Raw genomic sequence first — 23176 nt, 5'->3', positions numbered from 1 at the left:
ACTGTCATATTACCAAGGAAACAGAGGTGGGTAAAGAAACACAAAAAACTATTTATGAAACAGTTTTATGTGGTTTATTATACATCTATATAAATAATTCTCACCTCCAATTCTGAAGCTCACTGTGTGGCAGGGAAACACTGAAGCCCTGTACTGTTGTAGGCTGTCAGCACCACTCACTCTCACTCTCAGTCATACACCCGCCCTCAGCCAGGCCCCATCCGGACATAACTCGCAACCCCAACGTTCTAATGAAGCCCCCAAGCTCCACCCACTTCTGTGAAGGGTTCGTAACTTCATGGCGGTGAAGTATCTCCATAGCCCATGTCTCTCTGTCACGCCCTCGCGTCGAACGTGATGACGTCGAGGGCAGAACAATTTCGGTGAAGGAAAGGAACGCGAGAAGAGAAGTTCGTCTCCGTCAGCACAGGCTTTGGGGGAGGTTTAATGGACGAAAGGCTGGTCTCCACAGGGTCACGCCACGGGGGGGGGGGGGGGGGAGGCAGTAATTACAAGCGGGGGGGGGGGGTTCAAGTCGGTGGGAGGGGCGTGAAGGGGGCTTTGTACTGGGAGGGAGGGGGTCTGCAACTCGCCACGGAGGGAGAAATGGAGGGGCAGAGGGGGGTATGGAACTCGGCAGGGAGGGAGGATGGGTGGGGATTTCCCTTGCTAGCACCCGTTTCATTGCGTTTCGAAATGGGCCTTCCTTACTAGTCTGTAAATATTTTATTGAAATGTCTGATCACAGAGGTTAAGGACTTCTGGTGAAGTTGTTGTAGTAACTGCAGTTGGATGGGACATTACTCATTAAAGACTGCCATGAAGTTCCTTATCTGCCATTCAAATATTACCAATCAGAAAAGCTGTGAGCTTATAGGTGCTGAAGCAGCATTTGGCCGACTTTACTTGGTCCCGTTTTGTTCACGACCAAGCCTCGAAATGGTGCCTGAACTGACCAGATTACCACCAGAGGGATCGGGGATCACCTCCCCTTACTCCCCCAGTGGTCACCAACCCCCTCCCACCAAAAAAAAAAAAAATTAAAAAACATTTTTCCCAGCTTCTGTGCCAGCCTCAAATATCATACCCAGCTTCATCACAGCAGTATGCAGGTCCCTGGAGCAGTTTTTAGTGGGTACTGCAGTGCACTTCAGGCAGGCGGACCCAGGCCCCCCCCTACCTGTTACACTTGTGGTGGTAAATGGAAGCCCTCCAAAACCCACTGTACCCACATCTAGGTGCCCCCCATTACCCTTTAAGGGCTATGGTTGTGTTGTACAGTTGTGGGTAGTGGGTTTTGGGGGGCTCAGTACCCAAAGTAAGGGAGCTATGCACCTGGGAGCAATTTGTGAAGTCCACTGCAGTGCCCCCTAGGGTGCCCGGTTGGTGTCCTGGCATATGAGAGGGGGACCAGTGCAGTACGAATGCTGGCTCCTCCCATGACCAAATGGCTTGGACTTGGTCGTTTTTGAGATGGGCGTCCTCGGTTTCCATTACCGGCGAAAACCGAGACCGTCCATCTCTAAGGCCGGCCTAAATGTCAAGATGTGTCCCTGACCGTATTATCGAAACAAAAGATGGATGCCCATCTTGTTTCGATAATACAGGATGCCCCGCCCCTTTACCGGGGCGCCCTTAAAGATGGGCGCCCAGTTTGATTATGCCCCTCCTTTACTCAGAAAAAGTATCTGCACAACTTGGTGGCTGTAAATGTGTGCAAGCAATTTTCCTGGGACACACTTCCATGTGTACTTTCACTTTGAAATCTGGCAAAGTCTGGCAGAATTTCAAATGAAAACTATACACGTGCTTTTTATCCATGCAAGCAGTTAGCCCTAGAACCACATCTTTATACCCTGCCTTTAAAATAAGTTTCAGATAAGCTGTAATAGCTTTTAAATATTCATTTGAAAGTGTTTCTTCTTGTTTTCTTTATGAATTTGGCTCCCTCCAGTTTCCACATGCACCTTTCAGCCACCTCCACCGCATGCAAATTTCTCTCATGCAATTCATTGTAGCTATCCTGAATGCCAAATTGACTAGGGGGTATGCCAAGAATGGCTTAGGAAACACGTTTGCAAAGTGTCTTAGCAACAGTAAAAGAGTACGGCAAAGAGACCTATAAAATAAATACATTTCTGCCCAGGAAATGGGCAGCAAGAATTCTACAAATCAATAAAGCTTTTTTGCTCAGCATGATAAAGGTTATCGTTTCCTAGATGCTTTGTAGGTTATGGTGCCTTTTTTATTGGACCAACAAAAATATACTGCAGAACCTAAGCTTTCAAAACCATACATTTAAATCAATCACCTTACTTTCTAACTCTTCCTACTTTCTTACCCTTCTTTATGTTACATCTTTGCTTTACCCTTCGCTATCACCTATAATGTTCTATTATGTACTGTGTTGACATTGTAAATAGTATACCATGCCATACTTTGTATTGTTTTTGATTATTTTTACTGCTGTAATTTGCCTGTTACTCATGTTTGATCTATTCTTACTGTACACCGCTTTGAGTGAATTCCTTCAAAAAGCTGGTAAATAAATCCGAATAAATAAATAAAATAAATACAAGTCCCTTCTTCAGTTGCTCGACTCTGTAGATGTCATCTCTGAAGAAGTGATCTCTGAGGCCGCCAAAGCTCTTGTACTTTTTACTCCAGTTTAGGTATAAATTGTGCTTTTTAGCATTTAGCACATGCTAATTTCGTTAGTACGTGCTAAGCTTTAGTAAAAGGGCCCCAAAGGTTCAGGTTTTTCTATGACCAACACAGTTGCTAGAAATTTACCTTACGGACATCTCTTTCCAAAGGCAAACCTTAGTGTTACATCCAATGCAGGCCTCAGATCCTTCCATCCTTACTCTTTATGTCATATGTATGAATTAGAGCTGAAGTTCCATCACATCCTATTAACTTAAATTTGCTTAACCTTTCACTGCATTCTGATACATGATAACTCTGTATTTGAATTTTCTACAGCTCTACTCTTTTTCATACACTAAGAGGGGCATAACTGAACGGGGACGACCATCTCTAAGGGCGCCCATCTCTAAGGACGTCCCAGCGAAGGGGCGGGGAAACCCGTATTATCGAAACAAGACGGGCATCCATCTTTCATTTCGATAATACGGTCGGGGACGCCAATATCCCAACATTTAGGTCGACCTTAGAGATGGTCGTTCTTAGAGATGGTCGTCCCCAGTTTTTGGCGATAATGGAAACCGAGGACGCCCATCTCAGAAACGACCAAATCCAAGCCATTAGGTTGTGGGAGGAGCCAGCATTCGTAGTGCACTGGTCCCCCTGACATGCCAGGACACCAACCGGGCACCTTAGGGGGCACTGCAGTGGACTTCACAAATTGCTCCCAGGTGTATAGCTCCCTTACCTTGGGTGCTGAGCCCCCCACCCCCCCAAAACCCACTCCCCACAACTGTACAACACTACCATAGCCCTAAGGGGTGAAGGGGGGCACCTACATGTGGGTACAGTGAGTTTCAAGTGGGTTTTGAAGGGCTCCCATTTACCACCACAAGTGTAACAGGTAGGGGGGATGGGCCTGGGTCCGCCTGGCTGAAGTGCACTGCACCCACTAAAACTGCTGCACGGACCTGCATACTGCTGTCTGGGAGCTGGGTATAACATTTGAGGCTGGCATAGAGGCATAGTTTTTTTTTAGGTTGGGAGGGGGTTGGTGACCACTGGGGGAGTAAGAGGAGGTCATCCCCGATTCCCTCCAGTGGTCATCTGGTCAGTTTGGGCACCTTACTGAGGCTTGGTTGTGAAAAAAAATGGACCAAGTAAAGTTGGCCAAGTGCTCATCAGGGACGCCCTTCTTTTTTCCATGATCGGCCGAGGACGCCCATCTGTTAAGCACGCCCCAGCCCCGCCTTCGCTACGCCTCCGACACGCCCCCGGGAACTTTGGTCATCCCCGCGACGGAAAGCAGTTGAGGGTGCCCAAAATTGGCTTTCGATTATGCCAATTTGGGTGACCCTGAGAGAAGGACGCCTATCTCCCGATTTGTGTCGGAAGATGGGCACCCTTCTCTTTCAAAAATAAGCCTGTAAGCGCACAATGTATGGACTGACAGTGGATCTGCACTTTAATTTCCTTCTAGGCTTGTTTTTCATATTCTTATTTCTGTTGAATAAGTTGACCACAAATGTCTCACCTTCAGGAGTGGAGAAGGGACTTATTTTATAGTTTCCTGTCCCAGATCTGTCGGTTTTGCTGTTGTTTCACTCCCCTTCTCTCCACTAACTTCAATCATTTTCTAAGCTACTAAAGAGATGATTTACAGGCTGAAAAACTCATCTGAATAGCAGTTAGCAATTTATAGCTAAAATAATTATTTTGGAACAGCTTATGAATCTCAGTGCGTATCAGAAAAGGAGACATCAAACATGTCTTTTCTGTCATAAAAACCCAAGAAGATTCTACCGTATGAGAAGAAATACAATTAGATGACTTATTTCCCTGACAATATGTTGATGGAAAACTATTTTAAACTTTTTCCTTAGGCTATTCACCACATACAAAATTCAGTTATGAGTTTAGAATTATTATAGAAAAAAAAGCATGCCCTTATTATGGCCTTTTCTGTTTTATTATTATTACTTCTGACTGAACGGTAACGTTGGAGTATCTATTTTCCTTTGGGACTCTATGATGCTACTTAGTTCTTCTCTGCTTTAGTTAGTACAGTTTGAAAATCTAATACATATGGAAGGGCATTTTCGATATGAAGTCTGTCGGACTTTGGACATTTTGTGTTGAACGTCCCAAACCGAATAGGAAATATGGCCATTTTCGAAACAGCAAAACGTCTATCTTTTTTTTCTTTTCGAAAATGGCCACATTTAACATGTTTTTGTGCTCTGTGCATTTATCTTTTTAGTCCATTTTCGAAAAAAAATACAGTCCAAGTGAAAATGCACATAATCAAGCCATTGGGATGTAGGAACAGCCAGCATTCTTAGTAGACTGGTCATACAGACATCTCAGAAGAGCAATGGGGACCCTAGGGGGCACTGTTATGGACTTCATATAAAAGCTCCCAGGTACACATCTCACCATTACCCCCCTTATTTTGCCTGCTGAGCCCTCCAAACCCCACCCAAAACCTATCACTCCCAACTGTACACCAGGGGCGTAGCCAGACTTCGGCGGGAGGGGGGTCCAGAGCCCGAGGTGAGGGGGCACATTTTAGCCCCCCCCCCCGGCACCGCCGACCCCATGCCATTGCTGAACCCCCCCGTCCACCAACTTTGACCCCCCCTTGCCATTGCCGAACCCCCCCACCAACATTGACCCCCCCCACCCCGCCGCCGACCCTCTCGACCCCCCCTCTCACCGCCAACCCACCGTCGCCTACCTTTGCTGGCAGGGGACCCCAACCCCCGCCAGCCGAGCCGAGGTCCTCTTCTTCCCAATCCCTTGCAAGGCTTCGTTCTAGTCTGACGTCCTGCACCTTGTACGTGCAGGATGTCAGACTCATAGAAACAGAACGAAGCCTTGCGCCGGAAGAAAAGGACCTCGGCTGGCGGGGGCTGGGGTCCCCTGCCACCAAAGGTAGGAGACGGTGGGTTGGTGGCGGGAGGGGGGGGGTCGAGAGGGTTGTTGGCAGGGGGGTTCAGGGCCAAATGTAGGGGGCCCAGACCCCCGTGGCCCCACGTAGCTGCAGCATAGTAAACAGGGGTTAAAGTGCGAAGAGCTGACAAGAATGGCAGTTAACTCCAATCCACTGTATTCGCTCAAAAATCTGCACATTGGATTCCCGACAGAGTCTGTTTCGCTCTAGCTGCTTCAGGGGAACCAAGTGTTACCGTAACTACCATTGCCAAAATACACATTTCAACTATACTTCCCTGAATACAAGCCTTATATGCCTTGAATTTTGAGAGCTTCCCATCTGTTTGTTTGAACAGGCTCTACGTTTACATACCTACAGATGCTGGCATTTCTCCCCACTGCAGAATGGTTTCCTTTGTGAAACGACCAAACGTATCAATGTAAACCCCTTCATCTTCATAGGTGACCAACAGTCCCATGCCACTTGTGTTGGGGAGGATAATAATTGCATGTGGGTGAATGTTCCCCTGAATCTGAAATCAGAGTTGGCAAAGATGTCCATTAAAAAATGCCCTGCAGAGTTAGAGAGTGTATCATCCGAGCCAAAGTAGTTTAATGTGATACGCAACAAAAATATAAAAGAAGCTCATTATACCTTTTCCTTCAATCTCTTAATATTTCTTTTTTGTAATTAAATCTTCATTGAGATCTTTAACCACTTTTACAGATCATTTAATGGTGCAGAAACTACTGGTTAATGAACATGCGTGCAGATCTAGAGGGCAGCCAGGTCTGGCCGCAACGCTGCAATTGAAGAGGGAAACCAAAGAGCAGTGCCCCGAAGAACTAGGCTCATAGGAAGAGCTGTGGCAGTGAGGGGGCTTTAATTAAGCCGTGGTAGCGTTCTTAGCTTGTGGTAGAAATCAGCTGGTGGTAAATGCTGAGATGCCCATTATATTCCTACGGGTGTCTCGGCATTTACCACCAGCTGATTTTTACTGCGAGCTAAAAATGCTACTGTGGCTTAGTAAAAGACCCCCTTAGTGTTCCATGGAGGCCAGGGAGCTGAGAACATATGAACATACGAGCAGCCATACTGGGTCAGACCAATGGTCCATGTAACCCAGTATCCTGTTTTCCAAACAGTGGCCAAGCCAGGTCACAAGTACCTGGCAGAAACCCAAATCGTGACAACACTCCATACTACAAATCCCAGGGCAAGCAGTTGCTTCCCATGCCTGCCTCAATAGCAGACTATGGACTTTTCCTCCAGGAATTTGTCCAAACCTTTTTTTAAACCCAGAAGCTAAAGAGAAAAGAGAAGGGGTCAGAAAGAAAGTGTTTTGGGAGGAGAGCGTATAGGGAAGGAAGAGAGATAGACTGTCTTGGAGAGGGAAGGGACAGAGAGGGTTCTTTTGGGGGTAGGGGAGTGGGGGAAGGAAGAAGGGAAGAGTGATTGCTGGGAAGGGGGAAGGACGGAAGGATAGATTAAGTGCCTCGCGTGGGGGCAGGAAGGAACAGTGAAAGAGAAGGTCTTGAGGGAAGGGGAAAGGGGAGATAGAGTGTCAGGAGAGGGAAGGGAAGGAGGAGATTGGTGTATGTGTGTGTGGGGGGGGGGGGGGGGGGGGGGGAGGGAGGAATGAAAAGAGGAGAGTGCCAGGGGTTGAGAGAGGAAAGGAATTGGGTTGGACTAGGAGGTGGGGTGAATGTTGAGGTATTTGCTAATATTTCATATTGCACTTATAAAACACACATGCCTTATAGAATTCAAGACTTCTATTAAACTGTGGGATTTGCTGGACTGCTTGTGGTCCATAAGAAAGAGAGAAAGAAAATGTAAATATGATATTAATTAAAAGGGAAGACAATTTTGCCTACTATTTTGGGATTTTCTTTTAATTTTCAGGGTCTTGAGATGTTTCCAAGTTAAAATACAGTTAGTAAGTGTTTGAAGTCCTTCACTTCTTCAAAGATGAGTGACTTACCATTTGATGTCCCTGTAAAGATACTGGTACCTCATTGCTTTATAGTCATTAATTGCTCAATACATATAGTGCGTTAATCAATCAAAAAAATGTAATGCAAAATTCAGACAAATGGAATCAGTAAGTATATATAAAACTCGCTGGGGCCCATTTACTAAGCCACAGAAGGCACTAGCGCATGCAGTGGGATACGCTGAGGTGTCCTGCAGTAGTGTGCCGATCAGTATGCGCTAATTCCAAACTAAAAAGTAGTTTTTATTTTTTTGGTGCAGGAAGTGGGTCTACGGGCGGAGAGTAGGCGTGTCCTGTGCTAACTGGGTAGCACAGGTACATTGCTGTGCAGTGCCCGATTAATGCGGGAGCCCTTACTGCCTAGTAAACAGGCAGTGATAAGGGCTCCTGTGGTAATGGCCACTCGCTAATTGGGAAATTAGTGCGTGACCATTAGAGGAAAATATACAACTGTGGCCATTTTACCACCACCATCAGCAGCAAAAAAAGGAGGTAAAAGACCTCACGCACCGTGAGATGTAGAAAAAAAGTGAGGATGACCCAAGGAGGAATACCAAACAACTTTATTAAGGATTTTCAAAAAACGACCCGACACGGTCGTGTTTCGGCCCTAAGGCCTGCCTCAGGGGTCTTGATTAATCTCAGGTGTACCAGTGTGAAAATATTACACCGATGAAAATTTATGCTCGATTAATGAACAATGCAATGCACCTTCAATCTATATATCAATGAAAAGTGAAAAGATAAATTCAAAATGTCTCTCCTCCGTAGGAAGTGGAGTATTGTCCGTTGAAAAACATTTTGACTATATAGATTGAAGGAAGCATTGCATTGTTCATTAATCGAGCATAAATTTTCATCGGTGTAATATTTTCACACTGCTACACCTGAGATTAATCTAGACCCCTGAGGCAGGCCTTAGGGCCGAAACACGGCCGTGTCGGGTGTCTTTTTGAAAATCCTTAATAAAGTTGTTTGGTATTCCTCCTTGGTTCATCCTCACTTTTTTTCTACATTTTACTACCATGCCATAAATGGCCGCAGCGCATGGTAACCCATGCACTACAAGCAGCGCTGGCCACTTTTGAGCGTGGCTTAGTAAAGGGCCCCCACTGTTATTTGTGGATGCCTCTCACAAAAAGCCAATAAAGTTTTTGTGCAACCAGAGGATTACAGAATGAGAGAAACAATGTCGTATTTGCAAATAAATCGAAATAATGTAACATATAAAAGCAATTCATTTCACTATAAATAGAAAGATCTTTTCTGTGGGGAAAACTTAATTGTCCACTGTCATGCACACATAATTTTGCATGACGCACTGTCATCATAAGCTTTCAGTAGTACATGGTCTATGTCATTGCAAGCAATAATACACAACCCTTTCTAACACACATTGCATTTTCTGTCACAATTAACAGGGAAGGAAATACAGAAGCTGTACTTGCCAGACTGAATGCACCCAAGCCAAGCACCTCAGTCCATGTCTTTGCCACTACAATCCGTAGCATTAAAATGGGTATCCAGAGCCTGAGAGCAATTCTAATGCGTTGCCTTGGTATTTGCATGAGCAAAGGAAGCAGGCAAAAGATTCCAGAAAGATTCAAGGAAGCAGCTATGTCTCAATGCAATCTATTACTTTAAATCCAATACGATGCCTTCTAAAGATCATTTTCTTGTCTGTTTGGTAATCCCTGAAATAACAAGAGTGTCGCACTGATGCAACCCACTGTAGCAACATATTATTTTAATTCCCTGACTTAAAGGGAAAGGGGAGGGGGGGGCAGAGGGACATTTATTTTTAGCTCATTCTGCCTTATGGGGAAAGAGCACAGATGAAAAGAGGACTCTGAAGGGTGCCTGATATCCAGGGCATAATTCATTTGAGAAATATTGTGCCTAATTTATGCAAGCTGCTCTAAGTTTTCTCTCTTTCTTTTTTTGGTTGTTGTTGTTTAAATCAGGGCTAAAAGAATTCATTCCAAAGGTTTGGCTCTTTTCTACATTTTGTCTTTCGTGGCAATTAACTGATGATCTCGCCAGCAAGAGATTATTCGCCTTGCTTAGCAATCAAGTGGCATATACAGAGTGGTAGGTATGAATCCCTGATTAAACTGATAAACCTCCTGAGGCTTTGAATGGTGCGTTAGGACGGCTGTTGTAGTTGGTGATTCCATCATTAGGCATATAGATAGCTGGGTGGCTGGTGGACGTGAGGATCGCCTGGTGACTTGCCTGCCTGGTGCGAAGGTGGCGGACCTCACGCATCACCTAGATAGGATTTTAGATAGTGCTGGGGAGGAGCCGGCTGTCTTGGTACATGTGGGTACCAATGACATAGGAAAATGTGGGAGGGAGGTTCTGGAAGCCAAATTTAGGCTCTTAGGTAGAAAGCTCAAATCTAGATCTTCTAGGGTAGCATTTTCTGAAATGCTACCCGTTCCACGCGCAGGGCCCAAGAGACAGGCAGAGCTCCGGAGTCTCAATGTGTGGATGAGACGATGGTGCAGGGAGGAGGGTTTTAGATTTGTTAGGAACTGGGCAACATACTGGGAAAGGGGGGAACCTATTCCAAAAGGAATTCCTTAACCAGGATGGGACCAGGCTGCTGGCATCGGCATTTAAAAAGGAGATAGAACAGCTTTTAAACTAGAAACGGGGGGGGGGGGGGGGGGGGGGAAGGCCGACAGTCGCTCAAAAGCGCATGGTTCGGGATAAGGTATCTTTCAAAGATAGCACCAAAACAGGGAAGCTAGGGTATCCTGATAGTAAGGCTGCAAAAGAGACCGTAGTAGATCTGGTGTCCTTAAATAAAAATAAAAATTAGACAAAAGATTGCAAATTCATACTAAGCATGATGTAAATAGGAACAACAAACATAGTTTGAAATGTCTATATGCGAATGCCAGGAGCCTAAGAAATAAGATGGGAGAGTTAGAATATATTGCACTAAATGAAAAATTAGATATAATAGGCATCTCTGAGACCTGGTGGAAGGAGGATAACCAGTGGGACACTGTCATACCGGGGTACAAATTATATCGTAGTGATAGGGTGGATCGAATTGGTGGAGGGGTAGCACTGTATATTAATGAGAGCCCTTGAATCAAATAGATTGAAGATTCTGCAGGAAACAAAACACTTCTTGGAATCACTGTGGATTGAAATTCCATGTGTAAAGGGGAAAAGGTTAGTGATAGGAGTGTACTACCGTCCACCTGGCCAGGATAAACAGATGGATGAAGAAATGTTAAAGAAAATTAGGGATGCAAACAAACTGGTCAACACAATAATAATGGGTGATTTCAATTACCCCGATATTGACTGGGTAAATGTAACATCGGGGCAAGCTAGGGAGGTAAAATTCCTTGATAAAATCAAGGACAGCTTTATGGAGCAGCTGGTACAAGAGCTGATGAGAGAAGAAAAAATTCTAGACATAGTCTTTAGTAGAGCGAATGATCTGGTGATGGAGGTAATGGTGCTGGGGCCGCTTGATAACAGTGATCATAATATGATCGGATTTGATATTAGCTTTGAAGTAAGTATACATAGGAAATCAAATATGTTAGCGTTTAACTTTAAAAAAGGAGACTATGATAAAATGAGAAGAACGGTGAAAAAAAAAACATAGAGGAGCGGCTGCGAGGGTCAAAGATTTACATCAGGCGTGGATGCTGTTCAAAAACACCATCCTGGAAGCCCAGACCAAATATATTCCATGTATTAAAAAAGGAGGCTGGAAGACCAAACGACAGCCGGTGTGGTTAAAAACTACTACTACTACTTATCATTTCTATAGCGCTACTAGACGTACGCAGCGCTGTACACTTGAACATGAAGAGACAGTCCCTGCTCGGCAGAGCTTACAATCTAATTAGGACAAAGAGTAGCACGATTCCATGTAGAATCCCAAAGAATAGCAAGATTCCGGAATCCCATAGTAGCAAGATTCTGTGTGGAATCCTAAAAGAGTAGCAAGATTCCGGAATCCCAAAGACTACTACTTATCATTTCTATAGTGCTACTAGACGTACGCAGCACTGTACACTTGAACATGAAGAGACAGTCCCTGCTCGAAAGAGCTTACAATCTAATTAGCACAGACAAACAGGACAAACAAGAGATAAGGGAAGTGAGGTGAAGGAAGCTATTAGAGCTAAAAGAAAATCCTTCAGAAAATGGAAGAAGGAACCGACTGAAAACAATAAGAAACAGCATAAGGAATGTCAAGTCGAATGCAAAGCGCTGATAAGGAAGGCTAAGAGGGACATCGAAAAAAAGATTGCGTTGGAGGCAAAAACACATAGTAAAATTTTTTAAAGATATATTAAAAGCAGGAAGCTGGCAAAAGAATCGGTTGGACCGCTAGATGACTGAGGAGTAAAAGGGGCGATCAGGGAAGACAAAGCCGTAGCGGAGAGAAATGAATTCTTTGCTTCGGTCTTCACCGAGGAAAATTTGGGATACCAGTGCCAGAAATGGTATTCGAAGCTGACGAGTCGGAGAAACTTAATGAATTCTATGTAAATCTGGAGGATGTAATGGGGCAGTTCTACAAACTGAAGAGTAGCAAATCTCCTGGACCGGATGGTATTCATCCCAGAGTACTGATAGAACTGAAAAATGAGCTTGCGGAGCTATTGTTAGTAATATATAATTTATCCTTAAAATCGAGCGTGGTACCGGAAGATTGGAGGGTGGCCAATGTAACGCCGATTTTTAAAAAAGGTTCCAGAGGAGATCCAGAAAATTATAGACCGATGAGTCTGACGTCAGTGCCGGGCAAAGTGGTAGCTATTGTTAAGAACAAAATTACAGAGCACATTCAAAAGCATGGCTTAATGAGACAAAGTCAACATGGATTAGTGAAGGGAAATCTTGCCTCACCAATCTACTACATTTCTTTGAAGGGGTGAACAAACATGTGGATAAAGGTGAGCCGGTTGATATTGTGTATCTGGATTTTCAGAAGGCGTTTGACAAAGTACCTCATGAAGAGTCCAGAGGAAATTGGGAGAGTCATGGGATAGGAGGTAGTGTTTCTATTGTGGATTAAAAACTGGTTAAAAGATAGAAAACAGAGAGTACGGTTAAATGGTCAGTATTCTCAATGGAGAAGGGTAGTTAGTGGGGTTCCCCAGGGGTCTGTGCTGGGACCGCTGCTTTTTAACATATTTATAAATGACCTAGAGATGGGAGTAACTAGTGAGGTAATTAAATTTGCTGATGAACAAAGTTATTCAAAGTGGTTAAATCGCGGGAGGATTGTGAAAAATTACAAGAGGACCTTACGAGACTGGGAGACTGGGCGTCTAAATGACAGATGACGTTTAATGTGAACAAGTGCAAAGTGATGCATGTGGGAAAGAGGAACCCGAATTATAGCTATGTCATGCAAGGTTTCATGTTAGGAGTCACGGACCAAGAAAGGAATCTAGGTGTTGTCGTTGATGATACGTTGAAACCTTCTGCTCAGTGTGCTGCTGCGGCTAAGAAAGCAAATAGAATGTTAGATATTATTAGGAAAGGAATGGGAAACAAAAATGAGGATGTTATAATGCCTTTGTATCGCTCCATGGTGCGACCGCACCTTGAATATTGTGTTGAATTCTGGTCGCCGCATCTCAAAAAAGATATAGTGGAATTAGAAAAGGTGCAGAGAAGGGCGATGAAAATGATAAAGGGGATGGGACAACTTCCCTATGAGGAAAGGCTAAAGCAGCTAGGGCTCTTCAGCTTGGAGAAAAGGCGGCTGAGGGGAGATATGATAGAGGTCTATAAAATAATGAGTGGAGTTGAACGGGTAGATGTGAAGCGTCTGTTTACGCTTTCCAAAAATATTAGGACTAGGGGGCATGCGATGAAGCTACAATGTAGTAAATTTAAAACGAATCGGAGAAAATTTTTCTTCACTGAACATGTAATTAAACTCTGGAATTCATTGCCAGAGTATGTGGTAAAGGCGGTTAGCTTAGCGGAGTTTTAAAAAGGTTTGGACGGCTTCCTAAAGAAATGTCCATAGACCATTATTAAATGGACTTAGGGAAAATCCACTATTCTGGGATAAGCAGTATAAAATGGTTTTGTACGTTTTTGGAATCTTGCCAGGTAGATTGTGACCTGGATTGGCCACTGTTGGAAACAGGATGCTGGGCTTGATGGACCTTTGGTCTTTCCCAGTATGGCAATATTTATGTACTTATGTACTTATATTAAAGATGAGAGCATTTTACATCTACAAAACAATTCATTATGCAAAAACAGTAGGAAAAAATACCCTCTCCAAAATGAGAAGAGGCAAGAATATGTTTTTCACCTGACTCTGAATATTACTGTTTCTTCCATTAGAAGCCATTTTAGATGATAGAATTTGTACTGTTCAAACGACCATTTTTTAATATAGACTCTTCAGATAATATTAAAATGTCAGTCTGGGCATAAGTTTATCTAGATCACGTCTCTTTGCAAGACTGGTGCAAGAATATTAGATGTCCTAGGTGAACCTTTAGCCTTGTCCCCCACCCTCCAAATCAAATACATTTATACAATTATCTTTCATGCCTCTTGGTGTCCCCTTGAGATTTTCATAATTAAACTCAATAGTCAAGCATACATGGACACTGCAGTTTTAAATATTAAACTTTATGGTGCATAATGTACATAATGAGGGGTAATTTCCAAAGGCCTTTTGCTTGGGTAAATGGCTATTTTATTTCAGGTAAAGGGCCTGTTTGAAAGCTTCCCACCCTTCCAGTGGGTAAAGGTATATGCCAAGGGTTCTTCAGAGTTGTCTGGCTGTCAGGATGTATTGTATTAATTTGAATGCAACTGCTCGTTGCCACCCCTCCCCCCCCACAAGCTGCTACACTAGGCGATTGCCTAATTTACCTAATCATTAAGGCAGCCCCATCTATTGTGCATGTAAATCTTAATTAATGCAAATTAATACTGATGATTGCTTGTTAACATCAAATTAACAGCACTGATTAGCTAGTTAACCAATTAAGGGGCCTGTTTACTAAGGTGTGCTAGCATTTTTAGTGTGTGCCAAAAATGAGCAAGCGCTGTGTAGACACCCAAAGGAATATTATGGGCAGCTACATGGTTAGCGCGCGCTAATGCTTAGTGCATGATACAAAATGCTAGCGTGCCTCTAGCAGGGCTCAGTAAACAGGGCCCTAAGTTACGTGCATTGTTATAGAATATGCTTCGATTTCCGTGTGGAAATAAGGCGCCCATATATAGAAACCCAGGGACAATGGCTAAATTATTTGAAATACTAATAGCAAGCTGAAAAGTATTGACTATCCAGCCTTGTTCAAAAATGTGCAAAATCAATGTAATAAGTTTCACTTTTGCTTATTTAAAGTGGAGAAAAACGACCTCAGTAGTCAAAGCATGGCAGCAGTGTCATGATAGCACTCAGTGCCAGCATTGAAACGACTCTGTTCTTATCACTGGTCTGAAAACTCCACTTGCATGTGGACTTTCTACTTTAATGTATTGAAGTACATGGTTGCTATCAAGTCAAAATAAATAATGGAATATCTTTGTGATTTTCAGGCAGTGCGACTTGCCGACAGTTACTTGGCCCCCTGAGGAAGCTAATCGTAGTAGTGAAACGGTGAGCCCCGTTGAGCATAATAGCAAAAGCTAAGTAACATTACTGATCAAGCAATTGCCTAATACCAAGTTTGAATTTATTATTTTTCAATGGGATAAATATAACCCTCTTACTCACATGCAAGTGGAGTTTTCAGACCAGTGATAAAAACAGAGTCGTTTCAATGCTGGCACTGAGTGCTATCATGACACTGCTGCCATGCTTTGACTACTGAGGTCGTTTTTCTCCACTTTAAATAAGAAAAAAGTGAAACTTATTACATGTGATTTTGCACATTTTGAACAAGACTGGGATAGCAAATACTTTTCAGCTTGCTAGCCAGTGGTTGGGAGGCGGGGCTGGTGGTTGGGAGGCAGGATAGTGCTGGGCAGACTTATACGGTCTGAGCCCTGAAGAGCACAGGTACAAATCAAACTAGGGTATACACAAAAAGTAGCACATATGAGTTTATCTTGTTGGGCAGACTGGATGGACTGTGCAGGTCTTTTTCTGCCGTCATCTACTATGTTCTAGTTTACTATGTATTTTACTTTTTTCGCTGAAAATTGGGTCTAGCTTTATTAAATTATTTGGAAAGCCCTAGGAAAGAAAAGCATCTCCTGAGCTTATGACTGACTGAACTATTTCAGTCTCATCAAAGGATTAGACCAACAGTTACATGATTTTTCTTACTGATTTGGCAGGTAAAGATCAGAAACGGTCCCAGAGTCAACGTCAATTGTATGAAACCCCATTGCTGAGCCATAAATAACTTTTAGCCTCTGTCCATTTTCAACAGTCAAGTCAACTGTTAGTGGTTTTTGAGGAAGTGAGGTGAATGACTGTGAAGGAAAATAAAAACCAGACAGATAAACAGTTACTCACTTATATGAATAATCAGGACACATTGTACAAGGCAAGTTCCCATTGGCTAGTCAGCAGTATTCTCCCCTGAGTAATGTCTAAGAGCAGAAGTCCCACTGCAGATACTTCCGTATAAAAAACATGTAAACGCCTATTGAAATCAGACTTTCAAGAGGAGGGGGCTGCCTTGCTTAGAATCATTGCAAACAAATAATTGTCCCCATTGACAGACTTAACTAGATGATTTGAGGTCTGCTCTTTAAATTTCCTACACGTGTGAAGGTTTTGGACCAGATCCTTCAGTGCTTTGCCTATAAACTTCCAGAATGGCCATAAATCCCCAGCTTCTATATATGGCGCTCAAAATTTTGTATGCAAATTTTGATGTGCACCCAATTTGCATGCCAAGTTTAATTAATGAGCCAATTAGTGCCGATAATTGGGTATAGCAATCAATTATTGTGCTAATTGGCAATAATTAAAATTTATGCACACATCCTTGAGGTCAGTAATTGATAAAGATGTGCTTGTGAAAAGAGGAGGCTTTTCCTTCTTCCTTCTCTAGACAGGGTCCAATATAGAGGAAAATCTAGCTTGCAATGAGGTGGGATTCCAACCCTGAGGCCCATCAGGACCTTAGTCTTGTACTCAAGAGGCTAAGGAAAAGAAGGAAAAGGCCAAAAGAGGGACACCAGCAGTGCCAGTGATCAAGGTAGGCTGATCCTGGAAGCTTTCTTTCTGCAGCTCCCACCTCCTTAGACGTATCTTCCTGTCCCCACATAGGCGGGAGCTGCAAAAAAAACCAAAACTTCAGGGAGGTGCCTGCCTGGATCACCGATGCTGCTGGTACTGAATGAAAAGGTTAGAAGAGCGTCAGGGAGAGGAGGAAAGGCATAAAAATAATTGTTGGACCACAGGGGGAGGGGGGGAATGGGTGGAAAATGCTGGTTCTCAGGTGGGGGTGGGGGTGGGTGTAGGTGAAAGATGCTGGTTCTAGGGGGGGCACGGGTGCAGGTGGAAGATGTTGGTTCAGGGAGGGGAGGGGGTGGAAGATGCTGCTTGGGGGGGGACACGGGTAGAAGATGCCAGTTCTGAGAGGGGTGCTGGTGTGGGTGGAAGATGCCAGGGAGGGCAGAGGGAAAGGATGGAAGATGCTGGTTCTGTAGGGGGCTGCACAGGTGGAAGATGCCTGAACCTAGGGGGGAGAGAGGAGAAAAATGTTGCCTATCAGATGAGCAGAGCAGTACAGGGTAGGCAGGGAAACAAAGATGCCTGACCATGAGGCAGGGATGGAGAGGGATGCTGGGGAGGGGGAGGTGATCTGAGATAAGAGAGAGAATGTATAACGTATTGAGAAAGAGAGTTGGCGAGAGGCTGGAGTAATGGAGGGAAGGAGAGAGAGAGAGAGATAGATATGCTGAGGAGGAGAAGGCAGGTGAGCAGAGGGAAGAGTAGGAAAGTCGCTGGACCCAAAGATGGAAAGAGAAAAATCAAGAGAGATGCCTGCCCTTGGATGAGGGGAAAGAACTGGGCAGTAGAAGGGGCAGGGACACAGGGGGAGGGGTGGGGACACAGTGGGCAGGTGCTAGAGAGGACAGGACGCAGAGGGAATCATGGTGGAAATAGAGAGAGAAGAAAAGTCAAATGGACTGGAGACCCTGGAAAGAGCAGAAGATGGGACTCAGGGCTAGGGAATCAGAGATGACTGGGAATTGAGTTGAGGATTGTTTGGGGGGGACTATGAATGGGAGAGATGGAAAGAGATTTTTGAGGGGATAGTGAGGATCTGGCAATTAGTAGGTAAGAGTGAGGGTGTGAAATGGGAGTGGAGGAGGGGGGGGGTAAGAGAGAGGGGATGAACTGTTGGGGGATGGCTGAGACACAATGTAAAAATGACCTGGTAAACTGGAGAGAAGATGAGAGGCATTGAAAATGGATGGGGGTCCTGAGGAGGGGAATTGGAGGAAGGGGATGATGGGTCTCTGAAAAGATTGAGTGGGGGGTGGAAATGGGGTTTAAAAAGTGGTGAAAAAGAGGCAATATGAGTGGGTTAGAGAGTAAGAAATTAAAAGCATAGTGTGCAAACAAGAGAAGAATGGAGAGGCAGGGATGGAGTTGGGACTGATGAGGGGATGAGATGCAGTGCAGGGTAGGTGAGGGTTGAGAGGGAATGCACAGAGGATACTGAGCAGACTGGATGTACTGTTCAGGTCTTTATCTGCTGTCATCCACTATGTTACTATGAAATGGAGGACTAGGCAGAGAGAGACTAAGGGAGCAAAGGGAACGCTGAAGAGAGGATGAGAGGGAGATGGAAAAAAATGGTAGGCAGATGAGAGGTAAAAAGGAGGAGACTAAAAAGAGGGCAAGAGAGAATTAGGGTAAAATCAAATAGGTAAATATAAAGGCAGAGATGAGAAAAGTGGAAAAAAAAACCCCAGATCAGTGCCAAACAGATGTAGTGAAGAAAAAGAAGACAAGAGAAGAGAGAAGAAATGGAAAAGCAAACCGGGGAAATAATTTTGAAGACTGAAACAAGGGGCCAAGGAGGGAGAGAGGTTCTGCATGAAAGGCAAGGAGTAAGGGTGGTGCAAGGAGGAAGAGAGGTGTTGGGCAGGGAGGTCATTTAGGGAAGAGAGAGATCCAATGAGTTGGGTGAAGAGAGGGGGCGTGGAGAGGGAAAGAGGTGCTGGACTTGGGGGGGGGGGGGGGGGAGAAGAGAGCTTCCAGGACCTGCAAGGAAAGGAGGAGGAGGAGAAGAGACAATACCACAGCAGAAAATGAGTGAAATGTTGCACATATAGGGAAGGGAAGAGGGGAGACAGGCTGAACATGAAGGAAGGGAAGAGGGGAGACTGGCTGAACATAAAAGGAAGATGGGGAGACAGGCTGCACATGAAGGGAAGACAAAGGGAAAACAAAATAGATTTGAGAAGGAGGCAGAGAAATTGATGAAAGCTGAACATGAAAGATCGGTGCCAAACAGATACAGGGCAGGAGATGTGAAAAGAAATTGCATATGGAAAGGAGGCCCTGGAAACAGAGTTAAGAGCACAGGCAGAGGAAAGTAGAACCAAAGATTGGGAACAAGATGATTGGAATAATAAAATCACCAGACCACAAAGGTAGGAAAAATGATTTTATTTTCAGTTTAGTGATTGAATTATGCAGGTGTTGAGAATTTACATCTGTTGGCTTTATTTTGCATGGTACAGGAGGACATTTGTTTCTTCCTATTTTTCTGGTGTTGCACGACATGTACAGTCCGCTATCTCTGCTTTCAGTTTTTGTCTGCATGGTTTTTGAGGTTCCCTATTTTGTATCAGGTGAGAGTCGTTTGCATCTGCAACTGAGGGGAAGGATTCTGCTGGTATGTGGAGTCTGTGTAGGAATCTGTAACAGTCTGTCCTGCTCCAGTTTCCCAGTAGCAGGTATATTGGTGCTCTAATGTATTTCTAGCATAATTAAATGAAATAACTACTTCTGAAGGTTACAGGTATGCAGGGGCGGCCCAACCATTAGGCCACTTGAGGTGCAGGCCTCGGAAGGCACTCTTTAGGGGCGGCATCTTTGGGGGGGGGGGGGGGCAGCTTCGCAGCATTTTACCTGGTCACGGTGACTTTCCAAGCCTGGCAGCACCAGCAATTCCCATGTGCTGCCCTGCCGCCACCCGCCTCTTCCCTTTACTGCGGCCGCCTGAAGTAACTTCCTGTTTCGCTCAGGTAGCCGCAGTAAAGGGAAGAGGCGGGCGCTAACAGCTGCAGGGTAGCGTATGGGAATCGCTGCCGCTGCTGAGCTTGGAAACTCACCATGACCAGGTAAAACGCCCAAGGGCCATCTCGTCCAAGGGGGGGGGGGGGGGGGGGGAGGAGATTGCAAGCTTGGACTGGCCCTGCAGGTAGGGGTGGGGATGGAGGAGATTGTTTGCAGGGATGGAATGGATCTTAGCAGGGGTGGGCGGGTATGGGTTAGATTACAGTTGTGTGCCTTCACAGGTTTTGTGCCTTGTAAGTGTGCCACAAGATGAAAAAGGTTGAAAACCACTGAGCTAGAGAGATAGGATACAGAAGAAAGGGAAGGATGGGGAGCAGAGATAGAACCTGTGCTTAAATGATGGTTGATGAGGTAAGACAGAATGTTAACAGAGCTTTTAATGTGGGGAAATGCCTTTGTAAAATATAAGTTTCAATTTATGTCTGAAGGTCTTCTGAGAGGGCTGATGCTATTTTATCACAGGTCCTATTTTATGCAATCAGACCTAGGTACTAATAATTTGGGTTAACAGTAAAATAACATATCTTTTAACACTAGCCCAAGTTACTAACTATGCCCTTAACAGAGCAGCCAGGTTTTCAGGATATTCACAATGAATATTCATGACATCAATTTGCATACACTGCCTCCTTGGCTCCCTCAGGACCGGGTTGGGAATCACTGCCCTAATGGGTTTGCTTTTCTAAGAGCTGAAGACCGATTACTTGATATAATTGACTTCTGGATTTCTGGAGAAAAGGATTCACAGCTGCAGTTGGAAGCCAGTGTAGTGAATGATGAAAGATCTGGCCATTTTTACTAAAAATATGGCACAATAAGGAAAGGTTTCCACCCTGTGGTTACGTGATTGTCCTGTGTTTGTGCAGCTGAAATATTGTACCCTAAAATCATGAATAGCTCACCTTGAACGCCATAAATTTGTGATATGGTTTTGGTGCCCATGCATAGACTTCAACTGAATTCTTCAAAGCAATAACAAGAAATTTTATCCTTTCGTATTTCACTGTAAATAAGAAAAGAGAGAGTTCCCAATCATTTGGCTGGTTTCCAAGGTTAGAATCATAGGTGGGGCAAGTTAAAATCCTCGGTGGGGGCCAACACCTATGTCAGCAGTAAAGGGGCAGTGTGGGCACTTGTGAACATGGCAGGAAAGGATCCCTTCATTGTGTGCCTCCGATCTGACACACCAGCTCCCTTCCTCCCTCTCCCCTCCCAGTACCTCTGTTACTGATGGCATTATCCACACTGAATACATTCCAGGGAATTATGTGCCAATGAATCAAAGCAATGAGCACCAAAATAATACAACACATTAAATAACAATATTTGCAATCCTAAAGGTGGTTAATAAATCCCAACAAGTAAATTATATGTATATATTCATTCTGGGGCCCCAATATTCAGCCGGTGGCGATCAATATTTTCCTAACTACCATTGGCGTTATAACCGGAAACTCAATGCTGGGCCATGTCTGGGCTCTTGCATTGAATTTCCAGATATACAGAGGCAGTGAAAACATAGCCGGTCAAGTGGGATGCTCAGCACTTAACTGATTCTGAAGAACTGAATAAAGGTAGAACTACATTTTATGTGGTCCTATTTAAGTGGTTATCCTAGCTAAATACTGAAAATCGGCACTTAACTGGCTAAAGGTCAAACCTACCCCCAGAATGCCCTCAAAAAAGGCGGTTTTGGCTTGGGGCCAATTGGGCATTTTCAGGGGCAACTATCCAGTTAAGTTCCGTTGAAAATGCCCAGTTAGCCCCAGACAGGTGAATTAAACGGCCAAAAGCCTCTCCTGGCTGTTTAAATCATTTTGAATATCGAGCCCTGGAAAGATATGCCAGTACTTAAACACTTGGTTCCCAGTCAGCTCTAGATCTCCGGTCCAGCATCTTTCTGTCGGCCATGTGAACAGTGGTGTTCAGGGCTGGAGCTAGAAATGTAGGTATCCAGGACAGAAAGAGGGAAGGGGGACCCTAAAGTCTACTTTCAGGCTATTTTTCCTTCAGAGTGAGACAGGCTTGGGGATCCTTGTGGCATGGGAACCTCGGGCAATTGCCCCGATTACCACCTCCAACACCAGCCATGTGGCCAGAAATCCTGTGGTTACTGGCAACCATAACATTATTTGCCTATCATTTTTGTCAGGAGGCTGCTGAACGGTCATCAGGTTTCAGATCTGCTGGCTTTTAATTTATTGTTGGATTACCAACAGGGCTTTTTTTGAGGGGGTACTTGGGGGTACTGAGTACCGGCACCTTTTCCATCGTCTGCTAAAATTGACCCAGGGTCCGCAAGTTTTAGTGAAAGAGCTCAAGCTCTACACAGAAATTCTGCCTTGTCATAGATTCTGTGACTGGTTGCAGGGGGCCTGGCTATTGTGGGATGGGTGGCCTGGCAGTTGAGTGGCCTGGCAGTTGAGTACTGGCACCTTTTTCACTAGAAAAAACACACTGATTACCAAACAAGTTTGATAAATGTATTATTATCTGCATTACCTAACAGTTAAGAGCAGCAGGCTGAGAACCAGGGAAACCAGGGTTCAAAGTCCACTACAGCTCCTTGAGATCTTGAACAAGTCACTGAATCCCTACATTGCTTCAGGTACAAACATAGATTTAAGTCCTCCAGGGACAGGAAGATACCTATTGTACATGAATATAACTTGCCTTGAGTTACTACCAAGAAAAGTGTGATCTAAATCCAAATCGAAAATCTGGTACCAGGTATATTGTAAAGCAACTTGTAGAAAACCCTACAAATGTCACTCAGGACCTTGAGGGCAATTCTATGAACCACAACAGCATTAACTTCCAAGACTCACAGAACAAAGGCCTACCTAGGAAAAGGGAGCACTGTAAACACTGCACATCAACATACCTAGAACTGAACAAGCCAGATTAATATCGATCACTACATAGAAAATTGACACTATGTGACCTCGGTCACACACAAAGAACACAGATTGACCATCACCAAATAAAGAATAAGTGATCACAAACTGAAAATAGAAATATATACACAAAATTAAACTGAAACACCAAGAATCCACACTCTTCAGGCAGTGACAAAACTAGAGAAATAAAAGGAAATGCATACTGTGAAAACATAAAGAAAATAGATGTCAGGGCTGTTGTTAGAGGGGGTGGAACCATGGCAATTGCCCTGGGTTTCCTAGCAAAAAAAGGGCCCAAAGCCTTCCTGAAGCTGGGATCCAGTCATAACCTAAAATCAAGATGCCACCACTGATTCTCTGAACTGCTCATAATGCACGCAGGGCAGTGTCAGCAGTACCACTCTGGTTTTGGCACTGCAGCCAGCAGAAGGAAAACTGCCCCCTTCCTACATGCC

The 23176-nt window shown here is 44.4% G+C and overlaps 1 protein-coding gene across 2 annotated transcripts in view; it reads right to left on the bottom strand.

Annotated features, from left to right (window-relative positions):
- NRK (Nik related kinase) overlaps positions 1 to 23176 on the bottom strand; it is a 267655-nt gene that overhangs the window by 11637 nt on the left and 232842 nt on the right. For both annotated transcript variants that reach the window (XM_030210024.1, XM_030210025.1), the window contains exons 27-29: positions 20724 to 20824; positions 15877 to 16025; positions 5954 to 6113 (exon numbers count right to left, since the gene is read on the bottom strand). In XM_030210024.1, coding sequence (XP_030065884.1) covers positions 5954 to 6113; positions 15877 to 16025; positions 20724 to 20824 — 410 coding nt within the window. The remainder of the gene's footprint in view (positions 1 to 5953; positions 6114 to 15876; positions 16026 to 20723; positions 20825 to 23176) is intronic.

This window comes from Microcaecilia unicolor, chromosome 7 (assembly GCF_901765095.1).
Source record: "Microcaecilia unicolor chromosome 7, aMicUni1.1, whole genome shotgun sequence".
NCBI classification, from domain to species: Eukaryota; Metazoa; Chordata; class Amphibia; order Gymnophiona; family Siphonopidae; genus Microcaecilia; species Microcaecilia unicolor.
Note: the sequence above shows the minus strand (reverse complement) of the source record. Positions and strands in the feature narration are given on the sequence as shown.